The sequence below is a fragment of the Furipterus horrens genome, unplaced genomic scaffold (genome assembly GCF_987537825.1).
Source record: "Furipterus horrens unplaced genomic scaffold, mFurHor1.1.pri manual_scaffold_1, whole genome shotgun sequence".
In the NCBI taxonomy this organism is placed as follows: Eukaryota; Metazoa; Chordata; class Mammalia; order Chiroptera; family Furipteridae; genus Furipterus; species Furipterus horrens.
This window is the reverse complement of record NW_028327171.1, coordinates 115,662,248-115,676,919: the sequence shown is the minus strand read 5'-3', so window position 1 is coordinate 115,676,919 and position 14,672 is coordinate 115,662,248. Positions and strand designations below refer to the sequence as shown.

Below are 14,672 nucleotides of genomic sequence, written 5' to 3'. Positions count from 1 at the left end.
CTCACAAAATTGACAGCTAGGGTTGGTTTTTTCAATTACAGAATAGAGGCCGTCTCAGGCTAAAGAGAAAATACATGTAATCTATAGATTTTCAGGTTGCAAGGGATTTTTAAAAAATCCTTACCCGAGGATATGCTTATTGGCTTTAGAGAGAGAGGAAGGGAGAAAGAAGCAGGGGGTGGGGGAGAGAAAAACATCAATGTGAGAAGGAAACATTGATTCCCATACACACCCCAAATGGAGGGTCGAATGGTCTTTTTGTAACTCAATCATAAGCATTAGAATTTGGTACTACTTTAGAGAATGAGGAGGCTTGAAAGCAAAGCCAGGCTTATTTCACATAGGAATGAATTAGCTCCAAGGATCCTACTGGGAATTTCAAGCAGAGTTTAGAAAGATACTGCTTGAGGACATATCACTCTTAATGGCAATTATTTCTTACTCTCTCCTCTAAGATTGCAAGTTCCTTGAGAGGAGGTGATGGGCTTATTCATCAGTGAGTCCTTTAGAGGGCCCAAATTATTGCTGAATAGAGGGCAGATCCTTGCTGAGGTTATTACCAGCATTTCTTCTATCTGTGCTTACTCTGCACTTAGCACTATTTGGGTTCTTTATCCACGATACATGCCATTTTTACAACAATCTTGTGCAAGTGCTCCTTTCAACATATGAAACTGAAGCTCAGAGAGGTTAAGTGACTTCCCCAGGGCCATATAGTTCATGGAATGTAGAGTAGGGATTAGAACCCAGATCTATCTGACTTCAAAGGGGCTTTCTATTAGTCTGCTCTGATGGCCATAACAAAATACCACAAAAATTCATTTATCACAATTCTAGAAGCTGGAGGTCCAAGATCAGGGTGCCATTGGGGTTGATGTCTGGTAAGACCTCTCTACCTGGCTTGCAGATGGCCTCCTTTTCAATGTGTCTTCACATGGCCTTCCTTCTGCATGCTCAGAGAAGGAAAGAGCAAGAGATCCAGTGTCTTTTCCTCTTCCTATAAGGACACTGATCTTACTGGATTAGGGCCGCATACTTTTGCCCTCATTTAACCTTAATTACCTCTGTAAAGGCCCTATATCCAAATATGGTCATATTAGGGGTTAATGCTCCAATATAACCACTTTGGGGTGATACAATTCAATCCATAACAGACTTAAATTTTTACTCTAAACTCTATTATTAAGAAAATTCAAACATGTTGAATAACTACAGCGTGGAAAGAGTCTTTATTTTTTTAAAGCAATTAACAGTGGACCACCCCTCACCCTGCGCCAGGCCAGTAAATTTTCTAGTATAATTAAAATAGAATTTGAGTTGGAGAACATTTTTTAAAAATTTTTAAAACTTATTTTTAGAGAAGAAGAGAAATATCGATTCATTGCCTCTTGCATGTACCCAGAGAGGATTATATCTACAACCTAGGCATGTGCCCTGACTGCAAATTGAAACAACAATCTTTCACTTTGCAGAACAATGCCCAACTGAGCCACACCAGTCAGGACTGAGTTGAAGTAAATTGATTTTCATACTTCACAAGTATGGGGAAGCATTGCCATTTGCTTGTTGTGTAACCTTAACCACACCTCTCCATTCTCTGGACCTTAGTTTTACCATCTGTCAAATAAATGAAATGTCTGGTTTTTAGTCACTTTAATGAAACCCCATTTTCCTTCCAAATGAAAAAGATTAATGTTTTCATATGCGTGTGCAAGAGGGACTGGGGACCCTTTGGTGGACAAGATCAGATAGAAATATTTTGAACTTCAAAGTGCCTCTCTATTAGATTGGAGCCATAAATAATTGTTGAGCTTTATGGGAAATCCTCCATTCCTATCCTCTGTCAAAACATGCCTTAACAGATAAAGGTGGGGGTAGGGAGGTCCAATGACCAGGCACCGGAGAGAGTATTCCTGCGAAACACAGGGTCCTCGGCACCAGTGGTGGTCATGCTGTCCATCTCTGTGGCAGGGCCATTCTTCTCTTGGTCTGTTAATGGATCTGTGTTGAGACCAAAGGGATCCTGACAGAGGTTCCTCCGTGACCCATCTGCATGCACAGAGTCATCTCCAAGCTCATCTCTTCTACTATAGGAACAGAAAGACACAGCAAGGGGGGTACATGGTACGGAGGTACACAGCCAGTTTCCTTAAGTGGACCAAAAAAGCCTGCACATCTCAGGAGATGTTAGAGTAAAAGTGTGTGAGGAACAGGTCTCCCAGAAATTCATGACTTCAGGTCTTTGGGTTTCCTTCAGTGATTTCTGTCTTAGGTTAGATAACTACCACTTCTGTCCTGCAAGAGCTCTTTCTGCAGCACAGGTGGCAGCTGGCTGTTAGGCATTTCTTATAAAAGAGCGATGAAGGCTACATAGAGGTTGACTTCTATAACTCAACCTCTATTTCTTGAATCTCAGTATAGGACTTATACTTTCTTTGCAGCTAAGAGCTTCTGCTTCTTCTCTTCTCATTCACTCTTTTCTTGATTCAGCTAAATCTACATAGTCATCTTTTTCTGCCAATAAAGTTTATGAAGACGTACTATTTTCTGCTGGTTGGCTTCTCATTATTTCCTAGTAGAGCTTTGCCCAAACGGAGTGAACAAAAGTCATGTTTGAACTCCGTTATTTATTCTTGCAGCTTATGTCAGGCTGATACGTCATCGAGCAGTCTGGATTAGAAGTGGTCTCTCTTTTTCATCTCTAGTTTATATAAATTTTGTTGTGAGATGCCCATGGTGTGTTTGACTTTAATCTTATTGCTTTGGTTATTTGCCAGCTGTTTCAGTTACATACTGAGGCTATTCACACTGGCATTTCCTCCTAGGACTCAGAGGTTCTGATGTTATTTATACAATTAGTTCACTGAGCAGTGTATGTTGCTCATGCTGGTCTTCTGCATTCTGTAGCAAGTGTTCCTTGCTGTTCTTCTTAATTTAGCTTTTATTTTTATGAAGTTGTATAGCCACCCAGTTTAAAGAATTAGCCCCACACTTCCTCTTTCCCAGGGGTGACCACAGTCAACGCTTCAGGTTGATTCTTTGATCTTTCCTTCGGTCTCTAAAGAACATGATATAGTGATACTTGAGTTTTCAGTTTCAGGCATTATCTCTTATTATCTTCCCACTATGTAAAAAAGACCTTAGCTCCTCTCCCATAAACCCCACCTCTCCATCCTCCTGAACTTGCTAAATCCTAGCTTTGATCCAATCTGCATACAGAGTTCACTTATTTTACCTAAGTAAATGCTACTCTCAGTTGAGCCATGCAGTGTACTCTAAGTGTTTGTGCTTTCCTTTGCTAGAATTTGTAATCGTTCTTTCCCTGTCTGCTTAGTTTTCTATGTATTTATCATAACGTCACCTCCAACTTCTTTCTTTCAAAATGTTTTTATTCATTGAGATTTCAATCATTTTCATCCTCAGGAAGAAATTTCTCCCAGAGTTGCTGACCTGCAATATCTAGACTGGTATCTTCTATTTTCGAGGCACACTTGTCACTGTAGGGTGTCCTTCACAGCCATCCTGAACATCCCTTTCTCCTCCCCTTTGCACTTAATCCCCTTTCCGGGACCCACGGTATTTCTTTCTCTTGGTTTATTCCCGTGTTGGCCTAGCAAGTTCTATAATCTCTTCCTGAGGAAAGGGTACACAGGAGGTAAATATTTGTAACAAGATGCATGTCTAAACACATGTTCATTTGCATTTAAGGTCACTTGGGCATAAGATTCCATTATGATAATTTTTAGGATATTTACTCCATGTTGTCTTCTGGCATTGCTGTTGAGAAATCTGATACCATTCTAATTCTCAAGCTTTTGTATAAAATTTATTTCTTTTCTCTGAAAACTTTTTTTAGGTACATTTTATTGATTATGTTAGTACAGTTGTTCCATTTTTCCCCCTTTGCCCCTCTGCACAGTACCCCCCTTCCCTTGAGCAATCTCTCCCTTAGTTCATGTCCATGGGTCATGCATATAAGTTCTTTGGCTTCACCCTTTCCTATACTGTTCTTAACATCCCTCTGTCTATTTTGTTCCTACTAATTATGCTTCTTGATCCTGGCACCATTTCCCCCCATTCTCTCCCTTCCCTCTCCCAGCTGAAAACCCTCCAAATGATCCCCATAGCTATAATTCTGATCCTGTTCTAGCTGTTTGTTTAGTTTGTTTTATTTTTTAGTTTCAGTTGTCGATAGTTGTGAGTTTGTTGTCATTTTAATGTTCATAGTTTGATCCTCTTTTTCTTAAATAAGTCCCTTTAACATTTTACATAATAATGGCTTGATGGTGAAGAACTCCTTTAGTTTTACCTTGTCTGGGAAGCACTTTCTCTGCCCTTCAATTCTAAATGAAAGCTTTGCTGGATAGAGTAATCTTGGTTGTAGGTCCTTGTTTGCATCACTTTGAATACTTCTTGCCAGTCCCTTCTTGCCTGCAAAGTTTCTTTTGAGAAATCAGCTGAGAGTCTTATAGGCACCCCTTTCTAGGTAACTCTCTCTTTTTCTCTTGATGCTTTTAAGATTCTCTCTTTATCTTTAACCTTTGGCATTTTAATTATGGTATATTTTGATGTGGTCCTCTTTGGGTCCAACTTGTTTGGAACTCTGTAACTCTTGGATTTGTATGTCTATTTCCTTTGCCAAATTAGGGAAGTTCTCTTTCATTGTTTTTTCAAATGTTTCCATTTCCTCTTCTCCTTTTGGCACCCCTATGATTTGAATGTTGACACTTTTGGAGATGTCCTAGAGTCTTTTTAAACTCTTATTTAAACTCTTATTAAAATAAATTCTTATTTTGTCATTTTGTTTTGATTGAATGTTTATTTCTTCTTTATGCTCCAACTCATTGATTTGAATCCCAGCTTTCTTCCCATCACTGTTTGTCCCCTGTATATTTTTCTTTAATTCACTTTGTATAACCTTCTCTTCTTCCTTTATTTTGTGATCATACTTGGTCATTTTTCTGAGCATCCTTATTACCAGTGTTTTGAACTCTGCTTTTGATTGATTGGCTATCTCCTTTTTGCTTAGTTCTTTTTCTGGAATTTTGATCTGTTCCTTCACTTGAATTATACTTCTCTGTTTCAACTTGACAGTCTCCTGTATCTACCTCTATGTATTAGGTAGAGATGTCAAACCTGTTATGTTGTAAGGGGCAGAGCCTTAGGTATTTGTCAGTGCTGAGCGACCTGATTCACCTCAGTGTGACGCTGTATGTGGGGGAGCAGTTAGAGAGGGAAAAATGCCACTTGCTTGGCATTCACCTCATTTCCAGTCACTTCATCTACTTCCCATATGTGACTGGCACCCCTCTAGCTGTTGCCCTGGTGATGGTTCCCAGAGTCAGAGCCCATTAAATGAGGGCCCTCTAAATGGACTCTCCTGAGAGATGAGCAGTTTCTTCCATGCCCCAGCCCCTCTGGTTTTCATAGCCAGAAGCAATGAGGCTTTATTTTCCCGGCGCTGGAACCATGAGCTGTGAGCTACGTGGTCTGACCTGGGCCTGGCACTGCCTCCCAGGTGTCCCTCCCAGCTTTTATAACATGGGACCACTCATTCAGCCAGCTGGCTGCAGCCTCTGCCTAATCACTTCCCCGCTGCCACCACCACCACACCTCTTCCTCTCAGCCCCAGCTTCCCAGCTCTGCCCCTCCTACCTGTCTGAATGAACACTTCTCCTTTAAATCTTTGGTTGTTGGGCTTCCATACAGTTTGATTTTATGGAAGTTCTGGTTGTTTTCTTTGTTTTGAGGTAGTTGTAATCCTTAATGGTTGTGCAAGGAGGCAAAGCATGTTCACCTACGCTTCTATCTTGCTCAGAAGGCTCAAAACTTTTATTCTTTTCTCTTTGTCCTAAGTATTTTAAAACTTCATGACCATGTGTGTTGATGTGGACCTAATTTCTATCCTTTATACTGTTCACTGAAGTTTGCGCCCTACTTGTTTTTTTCCGCAAGGCCTATGGAAATAATACTGCACCTTCAAAAATGTTTGTTACTTTAATACTGAAATGACAATTTGGGTTAAAAATTATTAGGTTTCTTTTTAATTGTGGTAAAAACATGCAATGTCAAATTTAATATCAACCATTTTAAGCATAAGGTTCAGTGGCATTAAGTATATTCACATTGTTGTGCAACATATCTGAAAACTTAATCTTGCAAAACTGAACCTCTATACCCATTAAACACTATTGTCTCTCCTTCTTCCTTCAGCCCTATCTACTTTCTGTTTCAGTGATTTTGACTAGTTTAGATGCTTCATATAAGTACAATCACACAACATTTTTCCTTTTGTGACTGGCTTATTTTGTTTATCACAATGTCCTTGAGATCCACCCACACTGTAGCTTGTAACAGAAATCCCTTTTTAAAGGCTGCATGTTATTCCTTTTTATGTATATACTATATTTGATTTATCTGTTCATCTGTCAGTGGATATTTGGGTTGCTCTCACTTATTGGCTATTGTGAATAATGCTGCAATGAACATGGGTATAAAAATATCAATTTGAGAGCTTGCTTTGAATTTCTTTGGATCATAAGGTAGTTTTATTTTTAATTATTTGAAGAGCCTCAATACTGTGTTTCCTAGTAACTGCACCAATTTACATTCCCACCAACAGTGCACAAGAGTTCCAATTTTTCCACATCCTCACCAACATTTGTTTTCTGTTCTTCTGACAGTAGACATTCTAATGAGTGGATTGTTCTTTTCTTGAGGTCTTTGTAGTAGTGTTCAAACCTCATATAGGATTTGAATTTATCCTAAGTTTTCTCCCTATACGTGAACTTATCTTTTTGCCTGTCTCCTCCTTCCTCTAAATTATTTATTTATTCCTGAAGTTCAATAACCTTTACTAGTGTATGTCCTAGAGTTGATTTTTCTTTGTAGTTATTTCCTGGTACCTGGTGTGTTTTCAATCTGTAGATTCAAGGTTTCTTTAATTTCTGGAAGGTTGTCTTAAATTATATTTTTAAATAATCTTCCTTTTTTCTACTTTTCTTCTTTAGGCACCCCAATTATTTGTATTTTTGTCTGTCTTCCATATCTACTATTTTCTTCCTAATTCTAATCTTTTAAAAATTTTATGTCAATTTTCTCACTTTTCTTCTTCCTGTTTTTAACCTAAAAATAAAAGGCCAAAGTGAGAGGAAATAAGCCTTTATTGAAATCAATAAGAATAGCTATTTATGAAGCACTGATTCAGGCAGAAACCCAAGTAACTTTCCAATTACAAGACAAAGGCAATGTGTATTTATGAGAAAGGGAAGGGAAACAATTATATTAATAGAAGAAAAGGCATTTCTATTGGTGCAGATAAGCTAAAGCAGAGATGCTAATTCTAAACAATGTTTTTAATTTTCAGTCCTGTAGTCATCATTCCAGTGTCATGATAACTATTTTTCTTGTTTTCCTTGCAAACAGTTCTTTGGGACACAAGGTGTCTTTTGGCCCAGTCCAAGGGTCATTTTTGCCCTGTTTTAACATTCCAAAGGTTTGAGAAGTGAGACGCACAAGGCAGTTCCTTTGGGATGGCAGCTCCAACTCCATTTTAAATTGGCTTCATTTATATTATTGTTTACATTTTCTTCTATGATGTTTACCATGTGTTTAACAGTGCTATTTTATTCCCCTGTTGTTTATTCCCCAATTTTGCTGTCACTTCTGACCTGTGTTTATTTTTTATCCTCCATTTCTTTCTTGATTTCTGCCAGTTAAAGTCTCATCCTTTCAGTTGTCTCACTACCTCTTTTTTTTTTTTTTTTTTTTTTTTTTTTTGCCTCTGGTCTGAATTTTAATAAGTTTTTGGAAATTACAGTGAAATACTTGATCACAACTTTCTGCTGCTCCATGGCAGTTCTGCTTATTTGTTTTCCCTGGTGTTACCCACCTGCCCCATTCCTCCTTTTAGATTTCAGTTCCTTTGCATGTAGGCCTCTGCTGATCCCTTCTAGAATGGGGTGAGCTTTTTTGGATCACAAGGAGGTATGTGTACATCAATGCCATGTTACAGGCTAGCAAAAATGTAGTGAGATTTTAGTCTTCACTTCTCCCTACAGGGCTATTCACAGGGCAAAGACTCTCTTTCCACCTCACGGAGAGACTGCCTCCTGCAAATGTGGCTTGTATGTTTCTTAGAACCGAGCTAGGCCAGGGATACTCCTACTACCACTTTCCATTACTATCCTAGCAAGAGTGACCAGAAAGGGTAGGGAGGGAGGGATAAATAAGGAGTAGAAGAAGGAAAGTAGGAGTCAGGGAAGGGCCCAGCTGCCTTGGGAGCTCTTAGTTGGAAGTGACAACTCCCAGAAAAGGTAAGTCTTGAGCAAGAAGGGGAAGGTGGAGCATGGATCTGAAGGTATATTTTCTCTCTGCCCTCTAGGGTGACCACGTGTGGCTGAATACCCCTCTTGCCAACAAAACCAATGTTGCCATCGGGGGCATCATCAAAGAAATAAAGTCTGGCAAGATCTTGGTTGAAGATGATGAGGGCAAGGTCAGTGTGGTCCTGCTTTCGCAGGAAGCTGGGCTGTCTCGATGCCCCTATCCCATTCCAGGACTCTGAACCCTCTCTCTTTCTCTGGTACTACTCCCCAACACCAGGAGTTCCAAAGTCCAAGTGAGGGCCTGTGTGGCAGGACAGCCTACAGAGAGTCCTGTCATGGTAAACATTGCCTCTCTGTCTGGGGGACTATTTCTGTAGTGAAAAAGTGAGAGATGGGTTGGAAGATGGGAAACTGGGACAATTAAGGGAGCAGGAAGGAGTGAAGTGGGACAGGGGCTGTGGCAGAGAGGAGGGAGAGCAGAAAGCTGGTTTGCAAAGTAAAGGAGGATGAGCTGGAAAGGTAGGAAAATTAACTCCTCCTTAGGCAGCCCTCCACAGAGTGGAGCATGTGAAAGCTTGACTTCCAAGGAGAAAATTCTAGACTATTGCCTGTGAGTCCATACTTTGGAAGCCAGTAGAATATTAACAATGACATTTCTGTTTGAAAAATGATGTTATGTAGTTGAGAGAACACTTTTACTTGCATACTTTTATTCCAACAATCTGTGAGGCTCCCAGCTGAGATTGATCCTAATCACAGTCACATGTAACTTCCGGCTACATGGTCCTCTCACCCTGGTCTGAAACTCATCCCCAGCCCCCAACTGACACCTGGCCCTAGGCATGTGCTTACTTTAGCCGTAGACTGACCTGATGCTGTCCCAGTGTCCCTTGACCTTAACTACAGACTGACCCTTGCCAGAGATGGGTCACTAGGTCAGCTAATCTGTTGAGAATTTGGAGGAGAGGTGCAGTGGGTTGGTTCATGCAGAGGTTGCCCACTCAGGGGAGTCTGTGCCCTTCATTCCAGGAACACTGGATTCAAACAGAGGATCTTGGTACCCTCAGTCCCATGCACCCCAACTCGGCCCAGGGTGTGGATGACATGATCCACCTGGGGGACCTGGATGAGGCGGGCATGGTGCACAACCTCCTGATCCGCTACCAGAAGCACAAGATTTACGTGAGTCCTCGTGTCCATGTGGGGCTCCCCACAGGGGCTCGGTCGATACATGCTGCCCTCCTGGCTGGGGAGGAACACCATGTGCTGGGGGTGTGCAGTCAGGCACATCTGGTTCAATCTCCACTCCGCACACCCTCACTGTGTGACATGGAAAAGGTGCCTAACATTTCTCCACCTCTGTTCCACCTCTGTGTGCCTGGCACACAGTAGGTGCTCAATTAGGGCTGCTTCTTCCCCAAGCAGAAGACCTGCTCTGATGGCCAAGTGGGCCAGAGGTCATAGGGATGGGCACAGTCTTCTGCAAATCCCCTTCTTAGGCATGTGGCAGAGACAGAGTCACCAGTAAGCAGGGGGCCATGGACAAGGGGAGGGCTAAGAGAAGAGAAGGAGGTGGCCCTGCGGGGAGGGGGCACAGGGCCCCCTGAGCCACTTGTGCTAAATGTGCATCAGAGATCCTAGGTCTAATAACAGCAGTTAGCTTGCCTTCCTTTACCTGGTTGTCATAATCCTTGCAGTAAGAAAGCTTACCCTCTCCACTACTGAAATAAAAGAAGGAAGGGATGATCATGTGACTTGTAGAGGTGGCTTCCCCTGTCCCATCCTCAGAGGGGCAGACAGGGCTAGATGGTGTTGCAGGTGAGTTAGTGGTCCTGAACTGGAGTCCCAGGAGGGACCAATAGGGACCAAAATTATTGACTAGCTTCACAGAGTCCCTGTGGGATACAGGTGAACACTACTTCATACATCCAACCCATTTTTATCGAGCTTGTTTCCAAATACCCAATAGAATGGTAAACACTAACAATGACCACCTCATGTAATCTTCCTGTGAATGCAGACCCAACCTCAGAGTTCTCACGTATGGTGAACACAATATCTTTTCAGAGGAAGGATCTGAGCAGCTGAGTGTCTTGTCTCCCAGCCAGAATCAGACCCCCTTCCCTACCAGGGTCAGCTGCTCCAAGGCCAAGGTTAGGACCAGGCAGTGCTGGCACTTGGAGTACAAGGCACTAATCTCCTGCTCCCTTCTCCAGACATACACAGGCTCTATTCTCGTGGCTGTGAACCCATTCCAGGTGCTGCCCCTCTATACCCGGGAGCAGGTACACCAGTACTACAACCATCACGTGGGCGAGCTGCCTCCACATGTCTTTGCCATAGCCAACAATTGCTACTTCAACATGAAGAGGAACAAGAGGGACCAGTGTTGTATTATCAGGTGAGGGTAGACTCTCCACATTCCTGGGGCAGGGGGTAGATGGGCCAGGCACCACCGCTGAGCATCTTGTAAAGGAGGGAGTACCTCCTCTCTCTAAACCTCTCCCACAGACCAACATGTGATTTAGGGGTTTCCATTCAGCTGAAAACACCCTCTCCAACAACACATGAGCCCTCAGACATCTGGCCCTCCTGCCCTTCTACCCTACAAGTCCTTCCAACGCTTTCTTCCTTCAGAACCTGCTCTTCTACTGTATTACCAGGGCCTAGACTGTCCCCCCTTCAGTGACTATTTCCTGAGACAAGCAAGGATGGGACTACTCATTTAGAAATAGAACCCAGCATAGGCACTTGGGGTGCCATTGTCAAACAGGTGAGGTCTCACTCAAAAAACAAACAAAAAACTCAGGGCAGGCCTTAGGTGAGGACAGGGCAGCAATGATTCTAGGGGTAGCTCTCAGGTCACTAGGGCCCAGAAGCAATGTGTCTCTCTCCAGTCCAGGACCTAATCCTGCTTCCTGCACAGAGAGTTGTTGCTTGACCTGGCCTCTGCTTCCTGCACAGGCCCTCCTTGTACTGAGGAAAGAGAGTGTAAGAGGGGTAAGAAGGAGAAGGGGGAATTTGGCTCTAGGGCACACTGCTTGGTGCTCTAGTAGTCATTCGCTCATTAATTCATTCACTCATTTATTGGAGGTTCTATGGTGCTCCAGTTGTGTGCCTCACACTGTCCTAACATGGGGAGACCACAGCAAATAAAAGGGAAAACAATCCCTGCCTTGAGGATCTTACATCTTTTAGAAAGGAAACAGATGGGCACACGATAAATAAGCAAGTTTTTCCAGCAGGTATTAGGAGCTTTGAAGAAAAATAGTGCAGGGAAAGAGAAAAGAGAGTGATGGGGCCACTGTTTTAGGTGGAGGGGCAGACTAGTCACAGCCTCACTGAGGAGGAGATGTTGAAACAAAACCCAGAATGAAGTCCTGTAGCGTAGATTATCACGATTTGTGTTCTCAGCAACTTTTTGAATAGACATTCTTATTCCTGTTCTACTGTTGGGGAAACTTACAACCATAGAGGTTGAGATGCTTTCCCAAGGACACATGGTTATTAAGTAGGGAATTCAAATCCAAGACTCTGGAAAAGAAGTCAGAGAGGTGGAGTCATTTCCACTTCTCTGAGTGAATGGGATTACTGTGTCAAGGAGCTGGTGCTCTGACCCCTCTCAGACTTTGCCTGTCTGCATAGCATGTTCCCAATCTGCCCCCTAGACTGGGATCAGGGGGCCTTGCTGACAGAGCCCCCCCAGGATTGTGGCCTAAACTGTCTGAGAAGCTCACAGGGCTGCTTCTCATCTCCAGGACACATTGCCTGAGAAGAGGGCAGAGCACCCTGATCTACCCTTTGCATGAACTGATCACTTGGAATCAAACTGCCTTCTCATTCTGCCCCCCCAACCCCCCCACTCCCTCAATGCTGGGCTGTGAGCCCACCACCCAACAAAATTGGCCAGGAGAAGAACCTGGAAATGGGACTGTGGGAGTTCATTCTGCAAACTGTAAAGTACAAGAACCCCTTTTCCACTTATTTATGCATTCATTGGTTGATTCTTGTATCTGCCCTGACTGAAGATTGAACCCACAGCCTTGGCATATTGGGATCACATGCTAACCAACTAAGCTACCCAGCCAGGACTAAATATCCTAAGTAATTTTTAAAAATTAGTTTCCATATCTTACCACCATGAAATTAATATATATTCACTATGAAAATTTTAGAAAATTTCAGAAAAATATTCTCAGAAAAAAATTGCCAAATATTTTTGGAAGAAAATACCTTCCCTAATCATTTGGTTAAAATTATACTGAATAGTGCCAACTTCTGCCACTTACTTGTAATTCATAAGCATTGACTAGATAGACTCTTAAGAAGCTACACCATCGTCTCTCGAGACGGACGGCTGCCGACGACGACATGACTATGTTATTGCAAGCTCTGGGGAGCCAGTTCTAATGGCTGCACGATATTCTCTGACTGGATGGACCAGAACTAATTTCCCCCATTTAGGTTACTTCCAATTTTCCATAATTGCAATGATAAATAAATAATGTTTTAATGAGCATAAAGCTTTGTGGAGAAAGCTTTTTTTGATTTTTGGGTTATTTTCTTAGGCTAAACACAGAATAATTCTAAAGTTTTTGATACCTGTGCCAAATTGCTTCCCAAGAGACTGATGCGGTTCCCCTCCAGCCAACACAAACTTGCTGCTCAAGTCAAGAATGTCACAACAAGGCATCCAGTTATCTGGTCTTTTTCATTCATCTGTTAGGAGTGAGCACTGTGCCTGTGACCCTGGAATGAACCTAATAGGCCCTGCCTCCCAGGGCTCACAGCTGAGCAGGGTCAAAAGACAAACACACCAATAACTAGTACAACATAGACCGTCTGAAACCACAGGGAACTTGAAGGCAAATGTGGTAGAAATTCTGCACCATATTTGGGGCATCTCTGTTCAGATTGCCTCAGAAAATAGGCCTGTGGTGGGTTTACAGGAGAATTGAGAGGTGCTAAAATTTTAATTTTCCTATTGAGCAATTCCCTGTACACTGTCTTTGCAGTGGTGAGTCAGGGGCAGGGAAGACAGAGACGACCAAGCTCATCCTGCAGTTCCTGGCCACAGTCAGTGGCCAGCGTTCATGGATTGAGCACCAGGTCCTGGAGGCCAACCCCATCCTGGAAGGTAAGTCACCCTCAAGACCAGTCCTCCTCCCCATGCCCTTTCTGTGGGCTTCAGCCTTTCTGCTAGGAGATGCCCCTGGGGAAGGACAGAGGAGGCCACACACTTTCAGCAACTTCTCAAAATTCCTCAGGGCATGAAAGACAAGAATGGAGTGGATGGTAGTGTGGGGCTTCCCAGGAAGCATGAAGGGGAGATACTGATGACCTTATAAGCTTTTACTAAGTGTGTTTTCCACAGGATTGTTACAAGTATTCCTTTTAAAAAGGGTCCAAGATGAAATCAACTTGGCAAATGTGTATGTCAGTTTGTCCTCTGGGAAGCAGTTGCCAGCTGGGGTTAGGACTGCAAGAGGTTGATTGAGGGGTAACCCCTGGGGAAGATGAAGGGAGAGGAAACAGGAATGGGCAGGAAAAGCCTCCAGACTGGGATGCTGGCAGGACACTTAGGAGAGGAAAGAACAGAATTGGGCAGGATGAGATTCACACTGTAATGCAGACCTGACAAGGTCTTGGCCAACCCCATGGGGACCTAAAAGCCAATTCCAGTTTGAAGAGTCCTACATCAGGCCCAGTGCCAGGCCCTAGTGCCCCCCTCACTCAGTCTCTGATGGGGGTGGCCCAGGAGTCAATAATCTCAGCCCCAAGGTTGTAAGCCACTGGTCAGCGCATTCCTTTTTTCTTTACAATTGAGGCGTGGTTTACATACAGTAAAAATTCACCGTTTTGTTGAACCGTTCTATGAGTTTTGACAAATTTGTGCAAGTCATATAACCCCCATCATAATCATGATATAGAATGTTCCCATCGCTCCCAAAACTTCCCTCAGGCCCCTTTGTAGTCAATTTTCTTCCCAGCCCCAGCCCCACACAACCACTGATTTGTGTTTTTTCCCCTATATTTTATCTTTTTCAGAAGGCCATATAAATAAAATCATACAGCTTGGATCTGGTTACTTTCATTAGCATAATGCATTTGGGACTTTTCTGTGTTGTTGCCTATATCAAGATTTATTCCTTTTATTACATTGCCTAGAGGTACTACAGTTTGTTCGCCAAGTGAAGGACATCTGGGTTTTTTAATAGTTTTTAGTGGTTATGAATAAAGCCTCTACCAACAGTTACATACAGGTTTTTGTGTGAACACATTTTCCTCTTAAATAAACATGCAGGAGTGAAATTGTTGGATGGTAAGTGAGCCATTTAATTTTGT

The 14,672-nt window shown here is 42.7% G+C and overlaps 1 protein-coding gene across 1 annotated transcript in view; it reads left to right on the top strand.

The window, feature by feature from the left end:
* The window catches only part of MYO7B (myosin VIIB), a 114,662-nt gene that overhangs the window by 1,859 nt on the left and 98,131 nt on the right, over positions 1 to 14,672 (top strand). The window contains exons 2-5 of the mRNA XM_090287083.1: positions 8,384 to 8,497; positions 9,357 to 9,509; positions 10,544 to 10,728; positions 13,343 to 13,464. Coding sequence (XP_090143209.1) covers positions 8,384 to 8,497; positions 9,357 to 9,509; positions 10,544 to 10,728; positions 13,343 to 13,464 — 574 coding nt within the window. The remainder of the gene's footprint in view (positions 1 to 8,383; positions 8,498 to 9,356; positions 9,510 to 10,543; positions 10,729 to 13,342; positions 13,465 to 14,672) is intronic.